At 42.3% G+C, this 20,406-nt stretch overlaps 1 protein-coding gene across 1 annotated transcript in view; it reads left to right on the top strand.

The window, feature by feature from the left end:
• crabp1a (cellular retinoic acid binding protein 1a) overlaps positions 1-20,137 on the top strand; it is a 30,556-nt gene extending 10,419 nt beyond the window's left edge. Inside the window, exons 3-4 of the mRNA XM_023984826.2 lie at positions 17,028-17,141; positions 20,047-20,137. Of these exons, the coding sequence (XP_023840594.1) occupies positions 17,028-17,141; positions 20,047-20,097 (165 nt within the window). The 3' untranslated portion in view covers positions 20,098-20,137. The remainder of the gene's footprint in view (positions 1-17,027; positions 17,142-20,046) is intronic.
• The last annotated feature ends 269 nt before the right edge of the window (positions 20,138-20,406 follow it).

Here is a 20,406-nt window from a genome sequence, read left to right as displayed (position 1 = left end):
CAGGGCCGGAGCCCTCTGCGCCAGTGCCCAGTCCAGGCACAGCGTCCAACCCAGCTCCAGGGCCGGAGCCCTCCTCTGCGCCGGTGCCCAGAACCAAGGGCTCTCTATGGTCAGGGCGTGACACTGAGGGTGTGGGAGAGGAGAAGGGGGGATGATAAATAAGACTGGTTGAAGGTGTGTGTGTGTGTGTGTGTGTATCTGTGTTTGTGACAAGGCTTTTAGGGATTTCTTATTTTCCTTTTGAGTAGCGTTTCCATGAAAAATGTATACATTACATGGCTGACTTATTAGTATCATGCTGACGTCTGAGAAAGTGGATTAGAGGGCTGACATATATGAGATAGATGGGGCCTCTCTCCAAGCTTTGGCCCTTCAGAGAATTCTCAAGCCGTTGTTTGGAATGAGCAGGGTCACGATGCCACGTCAGTGCAGATAAACTGTGACTCAGCCATATTCATCAAATACAAGGTACTACACCAGTCCCCGGTTATAGGCTGCTTTTCCACCAGTGTCGTTGCATGTCATTTCAGCAAGCCATGACATTGACCATCTCAGATTGTTCTGAAATAATTTTAGCAGTTTTAAACATATAAGTTTAGCATTCCTGCATCATTTTTTTATTTATATAATTTGATCCCTGAGAAATTAAGCAAATTGATTGCACCCAAATTGGACATTTAAATTGCTAGGTTTCATCGAATATTTTTCTACCCCTTTTTCATGATATCTAATTGGTGGTTACAGTTTTGTCCCTTCGCTGCAACTGCCGTACAGACTTGGGAGAGGTGAAGGCGAGAGCCATGTGTCCTCCGAAACACGACCCTGCCAAGCACTGCTTCTTGACACACTGCTTGCACCAACGTGTCAGAGGAAACATTGTACAGCTGGCGACCGAAGTCAACTTGCAGGAACCCGATCTGCCACAAGGAGCACTAGAGCGCGATGGGACAAGGAAACCCCGGACTGCCAAACCCTCCCCTAACCCGGATGACGCTGGGCCAATTGTGCGCCGCATCATGGGTCTTCCGATCACGGCCGGCAGCCTGGGATCCAAGCCCGGTCTGTAGTGACATCTCAAGCACTGCGATGCAGTGCCTTAAACCACTGCGCCACTCGGGAGGTCCACAAAAGTTTTTTCTAATAATGAGTAAGACATGAGGAATCCAAATAAATGGTAAAAAGCCACCACCCAACCTAAGAACCCAATTCAGAATTTTTTGATCCACTGTCCACACTCAGTTTTACCCATATCAGATTTGCACATTCACACTGTAGCCTCTGAAGTTGCACACAGATGCAATGCTCATTTCCTGGCATTGTTACTTAACATTTTGGGGTGGTTGTCATGGTAACGCCAGGTCTCGTGCATAAAAGCCACATCAGAGCAAACATCAAAATTGTATCAGGATTGAGATCCACATACGGTGCTTTCGGAAAGTATTCAGACCCTTTCTCCACGATTTGTTACATTACAACCTTATTCTAAAATTAATTAAATAAATGTTTTCCCTCATCAATCTACACAAAACACCCCATAATGACAAAGTGAAAACAGTTTTTTATAAATGTTTGCAAAAAAAAAAAAAAAGGATTTACGAAATAACTTATTTACATAAGTATTCAGACCCTTTGCTATAAGACTCGAAATTGACATCAGGTGCATTCTGTTTCCATTGATCATCCTTGAGATGTTTCTACAACTGGATTGGAGTTGACCTGTGGTAAATTCCATTGATTGATCATGATTTGGAAAGGCACACGCCTGTCTATATAAGGTCCTATAGTTGACAGTGCATGTCAGAGCAAAAACCAAGCCATGGGGTAGAAGGAATAGCTCTGAGAGGATTGTGTCGAGGCACAGATCTGGGGAAGGTCCCCAAGAACACAGTGGCCTCCATCATTCTTAAAATGGAAGAAGTTTGGAACCACAAAGACTGGCCGACCGGCCAAACTGAGCAATCGGGGGAGAAGGGCCTTGGTCATGGAGGTGATCAAGAACCTTATGGTCACTCTGACAGAGCTCCATAGTTCTTCTGTGGAGATGGGAGAACCTTCCAGAAGGACAACAATCTGCAGCACTCCACCAATCGGCCTTTATGGTAGAGTGGCCAGACGGAAGCCACTCCTCAGTAAAAGGCACATGACAGCCCGCTTAGTGTTTGCCAAAAGGCACTTAAAGGGACTCTGACCATGAGAAACAAGATCTGATGAATCCAAGATTGAACTCTTTGGCCTGAGTGGCAAGCATCACGTCTGGAGGAAACCTGGCACCTTCCCTACGGTGAAGCATGGTTGTGGCAACATCATGCTGTGGGGATGGTTTTCAGCGGGGACAGGGAGACCAGTCAGGATTCATGGAAAGATGAACGGAGCAAAGTATAGAGAGATCCTTGATGAAAACCTGCTCCAGAGCGCTCAGGACCTCAGACTGGGGCAAAGGTTCACCTTCCAACAGGACAATCATCCTAAGCACACAGCCAAGACAAAGTAGGAGTGACTTTGGGACAGGTCTCTGAATGTCCTTGAGTGGCACAGCCAAAGCCCGGACTTGAACCCCTTCGAACATCTCTGGACAGACCTGAAAATAGCTGTGCAGCGACGCTCCCCATCCAACCTGACAGAGCTTGAGAGGATCTGCAGAGAAGAATGGTAGAAACTCCCCAAATACAGGTGTGCCAAGCTTGTAGCGTCATACCCAAGAAGACTTGAGGCTGTAATCGCTGCCAAAGGTGCTTCAACACAGTACTGAGTAAAGAGTCTGAATACTTATTGTATGTAAATGAGATAGTTTTTTATTTTTAATACATTTGCAAAAAAATCTAAAAACCTGTTTTTGCCTTGTTATTATGGGGTATTGTGTGTAGATTGATGGGGAAAAATTGAATACATTTTAGAATAAGGCTGTAAAGTAACAAAATGTGAAAAAAGGGGTCTGAATACTTTCTGAATGTGGTATATAAAAAAAGATCAGATTCCATGTTTTTTGTTGTTGCTGTTTACACATTAGGGAAAATATCAGATTGGTATCAGATATGGAAATAATCTGCAATTTATAATTTTGCGTCCCCTTGATATTTTAAGTAGAAATTGTGCTCCAATATTGTTATATTAAATAAAGTGCCCTTTAATATAGACCACATAGACAATTCAATAAATTAGATGTTTTATATGAATAAACACCTAAATTGCTAGTGCCAAAAATCTGCATTTTTACATGTCCCTCATGACTTCTAGGAAGATTTTAACCCTTAACCCCAACATTTCTTCAAGTTTTCACCATCATTATAAAGGCCTAGTTACGCAATTTCTGAAGATTATAATGTATTTCATGTGATTCATTCATGTGATCCCTCATTTTACGGTAAACCCTGGTATGCGAACTGAACTCTCATTATAATATGGTTAAACTATTCCTTTTTAAATTATTTTTGCAAAAGAAACATTGAACATATAATACTCAAATCATAGTGTAAAAGCAGGTGAGCTGGTCCTACTCTTTTTGGCCATTTGCTGGTGTTTTGTGGTGGGAAACTGAGCACAACACGTGTTATGTAACAGGGTTGACGTCAACCCTGTTACCTATAGATAGATAGGCTAAAAATGTTTCACAATGAAAATACATTTGTGAAGCTTGCATTCAATTGCCCCTCCCTCCCTCAACCCTGTTACTTTAATGGCACTTTGACACTTATTATAGACATTTCATTTACCCTTTGAAATGGGAAAACATGCTTTTTATGAAGTTGAACACGTGCTCTTTATGACAGAATGTTAAAATGAGGTGAAATGAAGTTGTTTTAGACCAAGTTACACTACCGAAAATATACTCTATTCAAGGAACGACCCAGATCTGAATTGGACTGCATGTGTAAACGCATCCTAATAAGCTCACCCTCAAGTACACAAAACAGACTTTTCTACTTAATTTTAATCACATTAATTGTCCTATTGAATAACACTGCTATGATCAATTCTGAATGAAATAAATGTTTATTTTAATATGAACATTTAAAAAATGTAAATGCCGAAAACCCCCAGAACAATAATAAGCCATATGCTATTGTTTGAACCAAGTCACATCAGTTAACCTCTTGCATTTAGGGGAATGTGAAGAACATGGATCTTCAATTCTTGAGTTAATCATTTTAAATGTGATTAAGTTAGGTCGAAGTACTTACCGGCAATCTCATGTTATAGCAACATTGATCTTGAATCATATATTTTGGTATGTTAGATCTAAGACTGCTTAGGTCACCAGTTTCAGAGCAGGCCATGGATGATTTTACAAAGAGCTGGTAACAGTCGCCAAAGCATACAGCTCTAGGACACCAACATATTCCTCTTAAAATAAAATAAAAGAATAACAGTCGAATCCCCCACAAAATCCCCCAAAAATGTCTAGACAAATGGTATTCTGGTGGCAAGATAATTGCAAATGGAAAGAAAAAAAAACATGCATCATTGCGCAGAGAGCTTTTATGTCAATAAAATTGCTGCTCATAACTGTAAGGGGAAAAATAATCTTACTGGGGAAAATAAATCTTACTTTTGTGGAAAAACATCAAATAGAAATGCCAACATTGTATCGTCATGATACGAATGCATCTTACTCAATTTCTAGACTGACTGAACCAGGAAACTGTAACTCATTGGTTTGAGCATCAGATTATGGCACTGGGTTTTTATTCAACCTTTTTTAAACTAGGCAAGTCAGTTAAGAATAAATTCTTATTCATTTTTAATGACGGCCTAGGAACAGTGGGTTAACTGCCTTGCTCAGGGGCAGAACGGCAGATTGTTACCTTGTCAGCTCAGAGATTTGATCTTGCAACCTTTTGGTTACTAGTCCAACGCTCTAACCACTAGGCTACCTGCCGGGTTCCATAGCCTGTGCAGGATATTTTACAGTTCAGTGTTGGATCGTAAGAGACAGAAAGGGCCCCTACAGTCTGTGCCATCAGGCATGGTGGACAGACCCATACATCTCTTTGGCTGCCATCTCTAGGCCATCTTGTACCTCCAGATCCCCATCGGTTATGTGTAGAGTCTATGGGAATGGCTCGTGTCTGTCAGGTAGCATATGATCGATCCCTCCATTCCTTTTGATTTAAAGTATTTTCTGGCTGTTGGTGAGGTTTGAGGATCACTTTTAAAAAAGGCTCTTCTCCCGTCCTCGATACAAGTATTCCCCAGGTATATTTTCTTGGTCGGCTTCCACTTAGCTTCATAGTAGGCACAGTCCCCAATTAGACACCGTACTGGCTGGGCTTGTGGCAGGGTCCCGAGCCCTGGGCCTGGCCCAGGTTGGGGGGTTTAAAGGGATTACACTAATCTACCCAAGGCAAACAGGCGAGGGCTATTTCACACTGGCACAAGGTTAAAAGCGCTCTCTAATCGGGGGATTGGAGAGGATCAGGAGAGCCCTTCTCACTTACAGGGGCATCTCATTTCTGCCGGCAGGGAGAAAGTGATAAGGAACATTCAGCGCTGAGAGAGTCACCCCACAGGGAAGGGGGCTGGATCAAAGTTTTAGTCAGGAGTCACAGTGACCCCCCCAAAAAGTGATAATGAGACAGAGAAACCTGGCTGACGTTGACGAGCAAATTTCACCAACGCAAAGCTCTTCAACGTCAAAGTGGCCATTGATGCTGTAGAAAGTTGAAAAGCTACAGCTGTGTATATGTACATACCACGTTTAACTCACTCTGCTTGTCAGCGACCACGCTTATTTTTTATACCGAACCTTGGTGCAACCATTATGGTCTCTCCTGTAGACCGACACCAAGAGGAGAACGCTACACTTCACGACAAACAGACGACTTTGACAAATCAAGTCTTTTGGCCTGGCTGGTTGCTATAGAGACAGACTTTTAGAATTACTCACCTGCCACAGGGTACACTACGTGCAGGGGGTTCAGGGAGATCGATTAAGATGCCGTGCAAAGACTGCAGTCGTAGTTCCTTCCCGTCGTTTGAGAAGACAGTCCATTAAGACGACAAAAAGGTGATTCTTATTGACATACAGTCCCTTCATACCCCTTGACTAGTTCTACATTTTGTTGTGCTACAGCCTGAATTCAAAATGGATTACACATTTTTTTTCACCCAACTACACACACTACTCGACAAAGTGAAAACAAATTTGTTTAAAATGAAATGCAGAAATATCTCATATTTCTGCATAAGTCAATACTTTGTAGAAGCACCTTTGGCAGCGATTACAGCTGTGAGTCTTTCTGGGTAAGTATCGAAGAGCTTTCCACACCTGGATTGTGCAACATTTGCCCATTATTATTAAACACATTTTTCAAGCTCTATCAAATTGGTTGATCATTGCGAGACAACCATTTTCAGGTCTTACCATAGATTTTCAAGTAGATTTAAGTCAAAACTGTATCTTGGCCACTCAGGAACAATCACTGTCTTCTTGGTAAGCAACTCCAGTGTAGATTTGGCCTTGTGTTTTAAGTTATTGTCCTGCTGAAAGGTGAATCAATCTCCCAGTGTCTGGTGGAAAGCAGACCGAATCAAGTTTTCCTCTAGGATTTTGGGTGTGCTTAGCTCCATTCCGTTTCTTTTCTATCCTGAAAAACTCCCCAGTCCTTAACGATTACAAGTATACCGATAACATAATGCAGCAACCACTATTCTTGAAAATATGGCGAGTGATACTCAGTAATATGTTTTATTGGCTTTGCCCCAAACATAACACTTTGTATTCAGGACAAATATTTTATTGCTTTGCCACCTTTTTTTTGCAGTATTACTTTAGTGCCTTGTTGCAAACATGATGCATGTTTTGGAATATTGTTTTTCTGTACAGGCTTCCTTTTTTTCACTCTGTCAATTTGGTTAGTATTGTGGGGTAACTACAATGTTGTTGATTCATCCTCAGTTTTCTCTTATCACAGCCATTAAACTCTGTAACTGTTTTAAAGTCTCCATTGGCCTCAGGGTGAAATCCCTGAGCGGTTTCCTTCCTCTCTGGCAACTGAGTTAGAAATGATGCCTGTATCTTTCAGATCTTAAACATGCAAGTAGGACCTAAAAAAAAAAGTTTAATTCACTACAGAAACATCAAGTACTTGGTGGACATGTATAACATCTGATACACCATCCAAAGTGTAATTAATAACTTCACCATGCTCACATTGATATTCAATGTTTGCTTTTCATATTTTTTTACCCATCTACCAATAGGTGACCTTCTTTGCAAGGCATTGGAAAACCTCTCTAGTCTTTGTGGTTGAATCTGTGATTGAAATTCACTATGGTGTAGGGTATAGAGATTTGGTTGTCATTACAAAAATCATGTTAAACACTATTATGGTACACAGAGTACAGACAACTTTTTATGTGAGATGTTATGCAAGTTTTTCCCTCCTGAACTGATTTAGGCATGCCATAACAAAGGGGTTGAATACTTATTAACACAAGACATTTTAGCTTTTCATTTTGATTTAATTTGTAATTGTTATTATTTTTTAAATATATATACACACTACTGTTCAAAAGTTTGGGGTCACTTAGAAATGTCCTCGTTTTTGAAAGAAAATCATTTTTTTTGTCCATTAAAATAACATCAAATTGATCAGAAATACAGTGTAGACATTGTTAATGTTGTAATTGACTATTGTAGCTGGAAACGGCAGTTTTTTTATGGAATATCTACATAGGCGTACAGAGGCCCATTATCAGCAACCATCACTCCTGTGTTCCAATGGCACGTGGTGTTAGCTATTTCCAAGTTTATAATTTTAAAAGGCTAATTGATCATTAGAAAACCCTTTTGCAATTATGTTAGCACAGCTGAAAACTGTTGTTCTGATTAAAGAAGCAATTAAACTGTCCTCCTTTTGACTAGTTGAGTATCTGGAGCATCAGCATTTGTGCGTATGATTACATGCTCAAAATGGCCATAAACAAAGCACTTTCTTCTGAAACTTGTCAGTCTATTTGTGTTCTGCGAAATTAAGGCTATTCCATGCAAGAAATTGCCAAGAAACTTAAGATCTCATACAGCGCTGTGTACTACTCCCTTCACAGAACAGTGCAAACTGTCTCTAACCAGAATAGAAAGAGGAGTGAGAGGCCACGATGCACAACTGAGCAAGAAGACAAGTACATTAGAGTGTCTAGTTTGAGAAACTATTTTCTACTATGTAAAAAATAGTAAAAATAAAGAAAAACTCTTGAATGAGTAGGTGTTCAAAAGTTGACCGGTAGTGTATATCTACAGTGGGCTCCAAAATGACTGGCACCCCTGACTGGCAATGGACAAACAATACTTTAAAAAATAAACTATAGAGAAACTCAAAATACTAACATGTGAGAAATACTGTTCTTTATTAATGTTTCAAACGGAACCCACCAAAATAATTTATTGATTTAATTATAAATCAATGTCCTCCAAATCAAGGTTTCACAATTAATGGCAGCCTTAAAGATTATTGTAAATAACATCTACCAAATTTAAACCAACAATTAAATTCAGTTTATTTAAGTTTATGTAAGTCTTAAGGAACTATATTTAGCCATTACATTACTTCTTTTTTCACTAGGGTATAAAAATTAGGTAACACGCATGTACTATCCCTTTGTCATCCAACACCATGATGAAAACAAAAGAACTGGCAGTTCAAACGAGACAGATGGTCGTAGACCTTCATAAATCTGGTAACGGGTACAAGAAGATCCACATTGAATATACCACTGAGCACTGTCAGGGAAATTATTAAAACATTCAAAAGATATGGAACAGTTGAAAACCACATGGGTAGAGGACACAAATGCATTTTGCTCTTCAGGATAGGGAGGAGTATGGTGAGAGAAGCAACAAAATCCCCAAGAATCACTGTGAAAGAATTGCAGGCCTTGGTGGCGTCTTGGGGTCAACAGGTTTAAAAAAGCACCATCAGACGCCACCTCCACATCCACAGGCTCTTTGGAAGGGTTGCCAGAAGAAAGCCCTTTCTGACCCCAAGACACAGACGCAACCGCTTGGAGTTTGCCAAACATCATTTAAAATATGACTGGAAGAAGTTGCTCTGGTCAGATGAGACCAAAATGTAACGTTTTGGTCAGATACAGCATCGGCATGTTTGGCGTCGAAACAGAGATGCATACAAGGAGAGGTACCTCATACCCACAGTGAAATATGGTTGTGGGTCAGTGATGTTTTGAGGCTGTTTTAATTCCAGAGGTCCAGGGGCACTGGTTAAGATTCACGGCATAATGAATTCCACCAACTATCAGGCAATTTTGGCTGACAATCTGGTTGCCTCTGCCAGAAGGCTGGGACTTGGCCGTGGGGGGACTTTCCAACAAGACAATGACCCAAAACATACCTCAAGATCCACAAAGAAATGATTCTGTGACAAAATCAATGTTCTGCCATGGCCATCTCAGTCGCCGGACCTCAATCCAATCGAAAACCTATGGGCTGAGTTGAAGAGGGCAGTTGATAAGAGCAAACCCAAGACTGTGAAGGATCTTGAAAGGATCTGCATAGAGGAATGGTCCAAAATCCCTCCAAATATGTTCCTTAACCTTGTCAAACATTACAGGAAAAGACTACATGCTGTTATCCTTGCCAGAGGTGGTTGATGAGGAGTGAGGAGTGCCAATAATGATGAAACCTTGATTTTGGTGATATGTATTTTGTATGAAATAATTGTATGATTTTGGTTGGTTCCATTGAAACATTAATAAAGTACAGTATTTCTCACATGTTGGTATTTTGAGTTGAGTATATTGTTTATATATTTTTAAGTATTGTGCCAGTAATTTAGGAGCCCACTGTCTTTATATATTTATACTTTGACATTTTGGGGTATTGGTGTGTAGGCCAGTGACAAAATATATACATTTAATCTATTTTAAATTCAGTCTGTAAAACAATAAAATGTGGAAAAAGTCAAGGAGTGTGAATACTTTCTGAAGGCACTGTATAAGGAGATTCGAAGTGAGTTAGTTCAGTGAGGCAACATGCCTTCAGTTTAGAGTTAAGTGAGATGGCTTCCTGGGTCTTGGCTATTGGAGCTTATTAGGCTGTTGCGGTGACAGCCACGCTCCCTGCTGTCCTTTGACAGACAATGTGTCATCCACAGTCAGCCAAGTGCTTGGAACACGCCTGCAGCGAGGCACAGGGAGACCACAGCTCCACAGCTAGCCGTGGAAAGTCTTATGAAAGAATGCTTTTGGCTGAATTTTGCTCAAACACTGTGTCATGTTGACAACTCACTGGATCAATGTGATAAACTAAAAACCAGTGACGTACCAATGAATAATAGATAGCTTTCAGGACTGTGCATTGTCATAAAATAAAATCTTTATGAAGATGCACCCTGCATCTATACCTTGCAAGCAAATTAAAAACTGTAATAGCCTACAAGAATATCTTGGGTGGGGTGGAGTTCATGGGAAGGGCTTTAATTTAGGATGCCGCTAAGTAAAGCACAAGAAATCCCAATTCACCCCAAAACATAGATGATTATTCAGAGCAGGAAATAGGATTTTCCCCACTTAAAATTAGACTCCCTCTTTGTCTGCTGAGAGGCCATGGTAACAGAACGGCTCTTATCCAAAGCCAAAGCCAGCAGATGTTCCAGTCAACTAGCTTGTTAAATGATACAGAAGAGGCATGACGGGGTAAACCAAATGCCCGGAGGAGGGATGGGGAGAAAGAGACCAGAAGAAAGAGAGAGGGAGGGAGAGAGGTAGAGGGAAAGAGAGAGCAAATCCATCCGAGTCGGTGCCAGAGACGGATGATAGTGGAAAATGGGGCCGTAGCAAATCGCCTCTGGGTTTATTAGAAAGGAGAGGAGAGAGCTTGGAAAAAAGCGCAGTGCACAGCGGAGCTCCACTGTTCAGCTGTAGCTTGTCTGTCTACGGGCCCGGCAGGCACTCTGATCGCTTCCCCCAACCTTTGATATGGTGATTAACATTTGGGTCTCACAGACTAGGAACTGCAGCATAATCTACTGTGGACAACATCAAACAGCGTGGAGAACGGCTATGTGCACACTATCGAGCTTTGTTCAAAAGATGTCCTTTTAATTACATCGAAAAATAGGTATAGTCACCAGCAATTAGAAGGAATAGATTACTTTGTAAATCTTCATAGTTGATTGAAAAAGAGTTGCAGTAGTTTGATCATTTGGGAAAATGTTTTACTCAGTTGTGACTAAATGTGTTGAGACCAAACATTGTACACATTTTGGAGTTAATGTAGTATTAAGCTCCTTTTTGATCATTTGGAAAATATTCTCTGACTGTATTGTGGAATGTGGATGACTAAATTAGCATTGCGTAGTGACTTCATCTTCTGGTCAGTTACCGGAGTGACAGGCTAGCATCTGGCTCCAGAAGTTTGCATGTTATGCTTAAGTCAGTTGCGTTGTTGGGGACGCAGGTTTGAATCTCGAGTCTGCGGTGGTGGAGATGGACAGTGGTGCTATTTTACTCAGGTCTCTCAGTCGGCTCTGAGATTGCTGCCAAGATAGAGGAGGTGGTCAAAGGTAACATTATCAAAACAAACTTCACAAGAAACCCTTTAGCCAAGAACCACAGATCTGGCTCATTTGCATAAATAGTCAGCCAAGACCTTAGGCGTTGGTCCCTGGATTTTATGAATTGATAATCCTTTAATATTTGAATCAATTACCCAAGGGAAAATGTGTCTTAAAACTATTATTAAATCAAACTATGAGAAAAAACTTGACCTTTTTGGTGCTAAGAGGCTTATAGAATGTGTTTTTTCTGCCTATAAAAAAGGCCTTCATAGATGAGATAAATAAATAAATAAGTCTCAAGGATTTGGAGACAGGTCCTGAAGTTTGTATTTCATTTAAAAGAGACTTAAATAAATATAATTTAATGGAGGTTGTTCCTTTTGCACCCCCGGGCAAGATTAGGGGGGTTCAAGGAGAGGATAGGGGTGTTGCATCAAACCGATTGAAGTAGCTTGTGTCCAATGTACATAATGACTAATGGGTCCCATTGAGACCAAGGCCCTCTTTTGAAAGGGAGCCCTGCATAAACAAAATGTATAAAATGTACAACATTCAAACATAATCAATCAATCAAATGTATTTACAAAGGCCTTTTTACATTAGCAGTTGTCACAAAATGCTTATACAGAAACCCAGGCTAAAACCCCAAAGAGCAAGCAACGCAGATGTAGAAGCACAGTGGCTAGGAAAAACTCCCTAGAAAGGCAGGAACCTAGGAAGAAACCTAGAGAGGAATCAGGCTCTGGGGGGGTTGCCAGTCCTCTTCTGGCTGTGCCGGGTGGAGATTAGAAGGGTACATGGCCATTAAGGCCAGATCGTTCTTCAAGATATTCAAATGTTCATAGATGATCAAAATGTCATAATCGAGCATACAGAGGTCGAGACAGCAGGTACGAGAGAGAGAGAGGGGGAGGGAATAGGGAGTCTAAACAGCAGGTCTGGGAAAAGGTAGCACGTCACGTGAACAGGTCAGGGTTCCATAGCTACAGGCAGAACAGAAGCACGACCAGGTGGACTGGAGTCGTCAGGCCAGCTATTCCTGAAGCGTGGTCATAGGGCTCAGGTCCTCCGGGAGAGGAGAGAGACAAGAGGGAGAGAATAACTAAGATCACACAGGACACCTGACAGGAGAATTTAACTAGATAGGACAGACTGACCCTAGCCCCCCGGTACATACACTATTGCAGCATAGACACTGGGGACAGAGATGGCCGTCTCCCCTCTCCACTGGGATTCTCTGCCTCTGACCCTATTACAGGGGCTGAGTCATTGGCTTGCTCGCGCTCACCAATGCCGTCCCTAGGAGGGGTGTATCACGTTATGCCAGGATTGTTTTGCTATACAAGTAGGCTGAGTCACTGGAGTGATCTTCCTGTCCGGTGTTGTGCCCCTCGGGCTTGTGCGGTGGGGAGATATTCATTGGCTATACTCAGCCTTGTCTCAGTGTAGTAAGTTAGTGGTCTGTTGATCTCCCTTTGGTGGTGTCGAGGCTTTGCTTTGGCAAAGTAGGTGGGGTTATATCCTGCCTGGTTGGCCCTGTCCTGCCTGGTTGGCCCTGTCCAGCCAGGCAGGATATAGCCACTTATCAGTAAGAGGCACATGACAGCCCGCTTGGAGTTTGCCTGAAGGCACCTAAAGACTCTCAGACCATGATAAACAAGATTCTCTGGTCTGATAAAACCAAGATTGAACTCTTTGGCCTGAATGCCAAGCATGACATCTGGAAGAAACCTGGCACCATCCCTACTGTGAAGCATGGTGGTGGCAGTATCATACTGTGGGGATGTTTTTCAGCGGCAGGGACTGGGAGACTAGTCAGGATCTAGGGAAAGATGAACGGAGCAAAATACAGAGAGATCCTTGATGAAAACCTGCTCCAGAGCGCTCAGGACCTCAGACTGGGGTGAAGGTTCACCTTCCAATAGGACAACGAACCTTAGCACACAGCCAAGACAAAGCAGGAGTGGCTTCTGGACAAGTCTCTGAATATCGTTGAGTGGCACAGCCAGTGCCCGGACTTGAACATCTCTGGAGAGACCTGAAAATAGCTGTGGAGCAACACTCCCCATACAACCTGACAGAGCTTGAGAGGATCTGCAGAGAAGAATGGTAGAAAATCCCCAAATACAGGTGTGCCAAGCTTGTAGCGTCATACCCAATAATACTCGAGGCTGTAAATCGCTACCAAAGGTGCTTCAACAAAGTAGTGAGTAAAGGGTCTCAATACTTATGTAAATGTAATATTTACGTTATTGTTTTTAAATAAATTAGCAAAACTTTCTAAAAAACAGTTTCTGCTTTGTCCATTACGAACCCGATCAAACATCAGATTGATGAGGGAAAAAAACATTTCATCCATTTTAGAAAAAGGCCGTAACGTAACAAAATGGAAAAAGTGAAGGGGTCTGAATGCTTTCCGAATCCACTGAGTGTACAAAACATTAGGAACACCTGCTCTTTCCATGGCATAGACTGACCAGGTGAAAGCTATGAACCCCTATAGATGTCTCCTCCCCTTCATCTACACTGATTGAAGTGATAAATCCACTTCAATCAGTGTAGATGAAGGGGAGGAGACCGGTTAAAGAAGAAACCTTGAGACATAGATTGGGGTATGGTAGTAAGTGCCAGGCGCACCGGTCTGAGTGTGTCAAGAACTGCAACCCTGCTGGGTTTTTCACGCTCAACAGTTTCTTGTGTGTATAAAGAATGGTCCACCACCCAAAGGACATCCCGCCAACTTGACACAACTGTGGGAAGCATTGGAGTCAACATGGGCCAGCATCCCTGTGGAACACTTTCGATACCTTGTAGAGTCCATGCCCCGACGAATTGAGGCTGTTCTGATGCCAAAAGGGGGTGCAACTCAATATTAGGAAGGTGTTCCTAATGTTTTTTACACTCAGTGTGTGTATGTATATACACTGAACAAAAATATAAAACGCAACATGTAAAGTGTTGGTCCCATGTTTCATGAGACAATGCCACAGATGTCTCAAGTTAAGGGAGCGTGCAATTGGACTGCCGAGTGTAGGAATGCCCACCAGAGCTGTTGCCAGAGAATTAAATGTTAATTTCTCTACCATAAGCCAATTTGACCGTATGTCCAACTGGCCTCACAACACGTGTAACCACACCAGCCCAGGTTCTCCACATCCGGCTTCTTCACCAGTGGGATCTGAGACCAGCCTGAGACCAGCCACCCAGACAGCTGATGAATCTGTGGGTTTGCACAACCAAAGAATTTCTGCACAAACTGTCAGAAACCGTCTCAGGGAAGTTCAGCTGCGTGCTCGTCGTCCTCACCAGGATATTGACCTGACTGCAGTTCGGCGTCCTAACTGACTCCAGTGGGCAAATACTCACCTTCGATTGCCGCTGGCACGCTGGAGAAGTGTACTCTTCACGGACAAATCCTGGTTTCAAATGTACCGGGCAGATGGCAGACAGACAGCGTGTATGGCGTTGTGTGTGCGAGCGGTTTGATGATGTCAACATTGCGAACAGAGTGCCCCATGGTGGCGGTGGGGTTATGGTATGGGCAGGCATAAGATACGGACAACAAACACAATTGCATTTTATCGATGGCAATTTGAATGCACAGAGAGATACGGTGACCAAATTCTGAGGCCCATTCTCGTGTCATTCATCTGCCACCATCACCTCATGTTTCAGCATGATAGTGCACGTCCCCATGTTGCAAGGATCTGTACACAATGCCTCGAAGCTGATGGCCCAGTTCATCCATGGCCTGCATACTCACCAGACATGTCACCCATTGAGCATGTTTGGGATGCTCTGGATTGACATGTACGACAGCGTATTCCATTTCCCGCCAATATCCAGCAACTTCACACAGCCATTGAAGAGGAGTTTGACAACATTCCACAGGCCACAATCAACAGCCTGATCAACTCTATGCGAAGGAGATGTGTCGCGCTGCATGAGGCAAATGGTGATCACACCAGATACTGACTGGTTTCCTGATCCACGACCCTACCATTTATTAAAAAGGTATCTGTAACCAACACATGCATTCCTATACTCCCAGTCATGCCATAGATTAGGGCCTAATGAATTAATTTAAATGGACTGATTTCCATATATGAACTGTAACATCTTTGAAATTGTTGCATGTTGCGTTTATATTTTTGTTCTGTGAAGATAAGCCAAATATCAAAGGTGGGACATACATATACAGTCTGTCACAAACACAGGCTTCAGGGAAGCAGTGGTTCCTTGCTTCCGCGACCACCACTTCCCTAACTATGGAKCTCTCCCATAACAACCACCACTGGAGGATGAGGAGAGGGTCGCTGCGAGCATGTGGTCCGGAGGCTGCTCCATGAGATGGCAGGCTCACTAACCCAGGACCAGATTCAGAGGATCTTGCACTGGGTACTGAGATGGAGTGAGAAGGACAGGGGGAGTGGCGGAGGACTTCGTCGGAAGGCTCCGGGTGAAGTCAGGGGGCTCAAAGCTGTAAAACGGTTAGAGAGCCGCAGCTCTGGGCGAGAGAACAGAGGGAGGATACGTTGGATTCCACTTTGCCTCCAATGGTGTAGAGCAAGACGCAGTAGCTCTCCGGTTCTCGTCAGTGGGATGTGTTAATATGGGAACGTGGTCCAAGGTAGTATTCTCAGTAGCTACTGCAGAGGAGCCCAATCTCGTATAGCAACCAGCATGAGTCACCTCAGTCATTTAGAATTGTTGCATCAAAAACAGCATGCAGTCTTGAAGTTTCCATAGCGAGAGCGAGACGTTCTTTTAGGACCCTGTTCTCCTCTAGTAGCTCAATGATCTGGTCTGTTGAGGCAACGAGTTGTTTACACTTTCCACAAGTGTACAAGTCAGTAAATCATTACTCTTTCACTATGATGAACATATCACAGATCTCACATTTTATGGCTTCACTGTCCATCTCTGGATCTGACTCCAAATCAGAGCAGTCCGACATGCTTGTACTCGGGTCAGAAACAGCAGTCCCGGCTTCTAGAGCCAACCGCGACGTGAGACAAGCTTCGTTGCTGCCAGCCAAGTAGCCTAGCTAGTCGGAGCTAGCCAGGGCTTGCCTGCTAACGTTAGCGCCATGAGACAGTACAATCCAGCCAAAAAGAACAGCACTAACACCATGGCCCCACAATAAACACTTAAAACAGAAGTTTAAACTGGTATAAAATGTACAAGTGTCTTAAAAATGTTAAACGTGTAAGTTTTTTTTTTTTTAAGTATAAAACACAGAAGCTCTGTATCACCGCTCCATACTGTCTGCTTCCTACGAACACCAATAATGACAATACATTGTAGTCATACACCTTATAGTCTTCTACTGTTTTTGTTCCAATTTTAAGCATTTATTCGAGGGCATCCTATGTGGAAAATATTGCTGTGTGTAAAAGGAAAAATGACCAGTTGTGTTGCGGAGGCATCTGCCAATTATGTTTTATATTATAAAACAATGAATGTACTGTAGTCCACTGACTAGTCCCCCTATATCTTCCTATGGCCTCACAGAGTCTAGCAATCTGGGAGACGGAGAACAAGATGGTGTGTAAGCAGACGCTGGTGGATGGAGATGGGCCCAAGACATACTGGACAAGAGAACTGCGAGGAGAAGAGCTGATACTGGTGAGGACTACAATAGTAGTCATAGTGGTAGTCAAGTAGTCTCTTGACAGACTGTGAGCAGGTGATTTGGTTCTGGGTGTCGGGGTTACTGCCCAAGTTCAGGTTTTTGGCTAGCGATACTACTATTACTACYACTAMTAKTAGTRGTAGTAATAGTAGTATCGCTAGCCAAAAACCTGAACTTGGGCAGTAACCCCGACACCCAGAACCAAATCACCTGCTCACAGTCTGTCAAGAGACTACTTGAGTGATTAAACAATCTCCCATTTTGACATGGATCAATGCGCATAGAATATAAATGAATTATTGGTAAATCTTTCCTTGAAATTGTTATATTTCCTTAGAAAGGTCATAGCACCTTCTAGATGCATACAGCATTATTCAACTATGTTGTGTGCTATTTCTTTATTATACCATTTCAGGTCACACTTTATTTGGATAGTCTAGATTTATAATCAACAAACTATCCGTTGATAAGCAACTGCTTGCTAAGGTTACAGTTTAATTTAGAATAAGGGTTAAGGTTAGGGTAAGGGTTTAGGTTAGGGTTAGAGCCAGGGTTAGTAGATAGTAGATAGTTCATTGGAATATTACTCAGTCTGTAGAGCATCTACAGATGGACTATCCAAATAAAGTGTTACCCAGTTTCATAATACACCATCACTGCATCTATAAGATGCTATGAATATGTTTCCAAACCTAATTTTCTGCAGTCCAGCCCAACTCCTCAGTCACAGATCTCATAACATTTTACATTTACATTTAAGTCATTTAGCAGACGCTCTTATCCAGAGCGACTTACAAATTGGAAAGTTCATACATATTCATCCTGGTCCCCCCGTGGGGAATGAACCCACAACCCTGGCGTTGCAAGCGCCATGCTCTACCAACTGAGCCACACGGGACCACATAACTAGTGATATAGTATGAGGGGGAAGGTCTAAAAGCAGCATGTACATTTACTGCACATTAAAGATGGGATATAAAAGCACCTACTGTGCCCTATGAAATACTTTGTTAATAGAATCCCATAAGCAGCCACCCTGGAGATGCATCCATTTCCCAATGCCACATAAAGGAAATTAGATTATATGAGGACATCTTCTGAAGTGAGGAGCTTTACGTCATCTTTCAGAGAGATGTGCAAGGATTACAGGATAACAAGAGGGTTATATAACAGAGTATTGCCAATACCATTATACTCCTGTTGCATGAAGCCAGTGAATACGGGTTTGAGTCATGGTTTAGTCTATAGCCACAAAAGTCAAATAGAACGGGAAGAGTTCAGGATTAGTCCAATGCACCATTATGAGCCAATAGAATACAGTTAACCGCAAACCAAGTGGAAAATGGTTGTTCAGAAACGCTACTAATGACAAAGTAGATCTTCTTTTTATAAAATGCAATGCATCTTCTTACATACTTGCTCTTCCTTGTCAATGAGTCACCATACTGGTGTATGAGCAACCATACTGGTGTATGAGCATCGCTCATAAAACTGACGATCAGGAAAGAGTGTATGTATGGATTTTCTTCAAGTGGGTTAGTGATAAAACCAGAGTGCAGCCGTGTGTTGGGTGCACAGAGCCGGGCTCCGGTGACATTGGATGCCTGACCTCCAGCTGGTGGGGGTGCCTTGCAGCACTAATGGATCCCATTGATATAGTTGAAGAATGACAGCAGCGGAACTATTCGGATGGCTGCTGGTGACACAAGCACTGCTCTTCTTACTTCAGTCCCCATCACAGGGAGGTTGGTGGCACCTTAATTGGGGCGGACGGACTTGTGGTAATGGCCGGAGCAGAATGATATCAAATACATCAAACACGTGGCTTCCATGTGTTTGATGACATTCCATTCCAGGCATTATTATGAACCGKCCTACCCTCAGCAGCCTCCACTGGTCCCCATAGACTATTGCACATGATATGACGCAACCCCATAATGGCTTGATAGAGAACAGGGGTCTTGTCTTGTAACTACGGGAGGGATGTTCTGTCGTTTCATACAGGATGCTATAATCACTCTCCTCTAATCCCGACATCTCTGATTTTTGAATCCCAAATGAACCAGGCTTTTCTTGTGTAGGTAGTTTTGAACTTTCAAGTTAAGGATTTAGAATGTTTTGATGGGTTCAAGGAAGTCCAACATTTCAAATGCTTTTAAAAGTTTAGCCTCTTAGTCAAGCAACAGAGCAGCCACCATTAATGCAGCAAATTAAACCCCAATGTGAAGAAGTTGATACTTGTGAGCATTAAATCACACCAAGATCATACTGATATACTGTAAAAAAATTCACCCTGGAATCTAAGTTCGACATGAGGAAAAGAGTTGTTATCCATCAAACTTACACCCAGACGGTGTCTTTTGAATGATGGGTCAGACGGTGAGACTAAAATATATGCAGGAATTTCACGAAAAAGCCAAAACAAACAGTCTGGCCTCGATTCGAGGCTCAACCATTCATTTTATGGAAGCACACAGACTCAGAAGCTGAAATTCAAAGTGATAGTTTGATTGTCTTTGGCAGTTCTCGCTGTAACTGGGGCACATTTCCATAAAATATGCACGCTCCATTAATTGATTATGATTAAAATCAGTGTTTAAGGCTATGTCTCACAATTAGCACAGCTTTCCCACTTCACTTCAAAAGATAAAAATGGGACAGAATAAAGCTGGTCACAAGGAACCCTCTGTATGTTAGCATTTTGAGGATATGGAAGATATTTACTTTGTTTTATTACCGTGGGCACTCATCTGCCATCCAAATAGGTGTTTAATGTAGTGGAAATAAAACCAATGCTCAATTATGCTATAGTTTAACCTTTGCTGACTTATTCTCTTAACGGTATAATGTGAGCTTGAATTGAGAGTATGGGAATCTGTGTTTGTTTGTTTTCCCTAGATGTTCGGCGCTGACGACGTGGTGTGCACACGGATTTACTTACGAGAATGAAGCTTCTCCAAGGCCAACCTGGACAAGGCAGAAAATAAAACCAGTCAGATATGTTGCAACACTCCTTAACCCCCCATTTCCCTGCCATGCTGAAAAATCAATATATAGTATATCCTACGTAATCCAGCAGCATCTGCTGCATAGTCTACATAAAACAACATTTGCGTAATATGGTAATTTGTGGTGTGGTAATGTGTGTTACAATTCTGCTATAACTGCGATTCTCAATGTTTGATCCATATCTACAACCACTAACTTCTTTGTTGAGTTTGTCAATATTGCAAACAGGAATAAAAATGGGATAAAAAA

Source organism: Salvelinus sp. IW2-2015, linkage group LG4q.1:29, assembly GCF_002910315.2.
Source record: "Salvelinus sp. IW2-2015 linkage group LG4q.1:29, ASM291031v2, whole genome shotgun sequence".
Lineage (NCBI taxonomy): Eukaryota > Metazoa > Chordata > Actinopteri > Salmoniformes > Salmonidae > Salvelinus > Salvelinus sp. IW2-2015.
The sequence above is the reverse complement of the archived record's forward strand: the minus strand, read 5'-3'. Positions and strand labels throughout refer to the sequence as shown.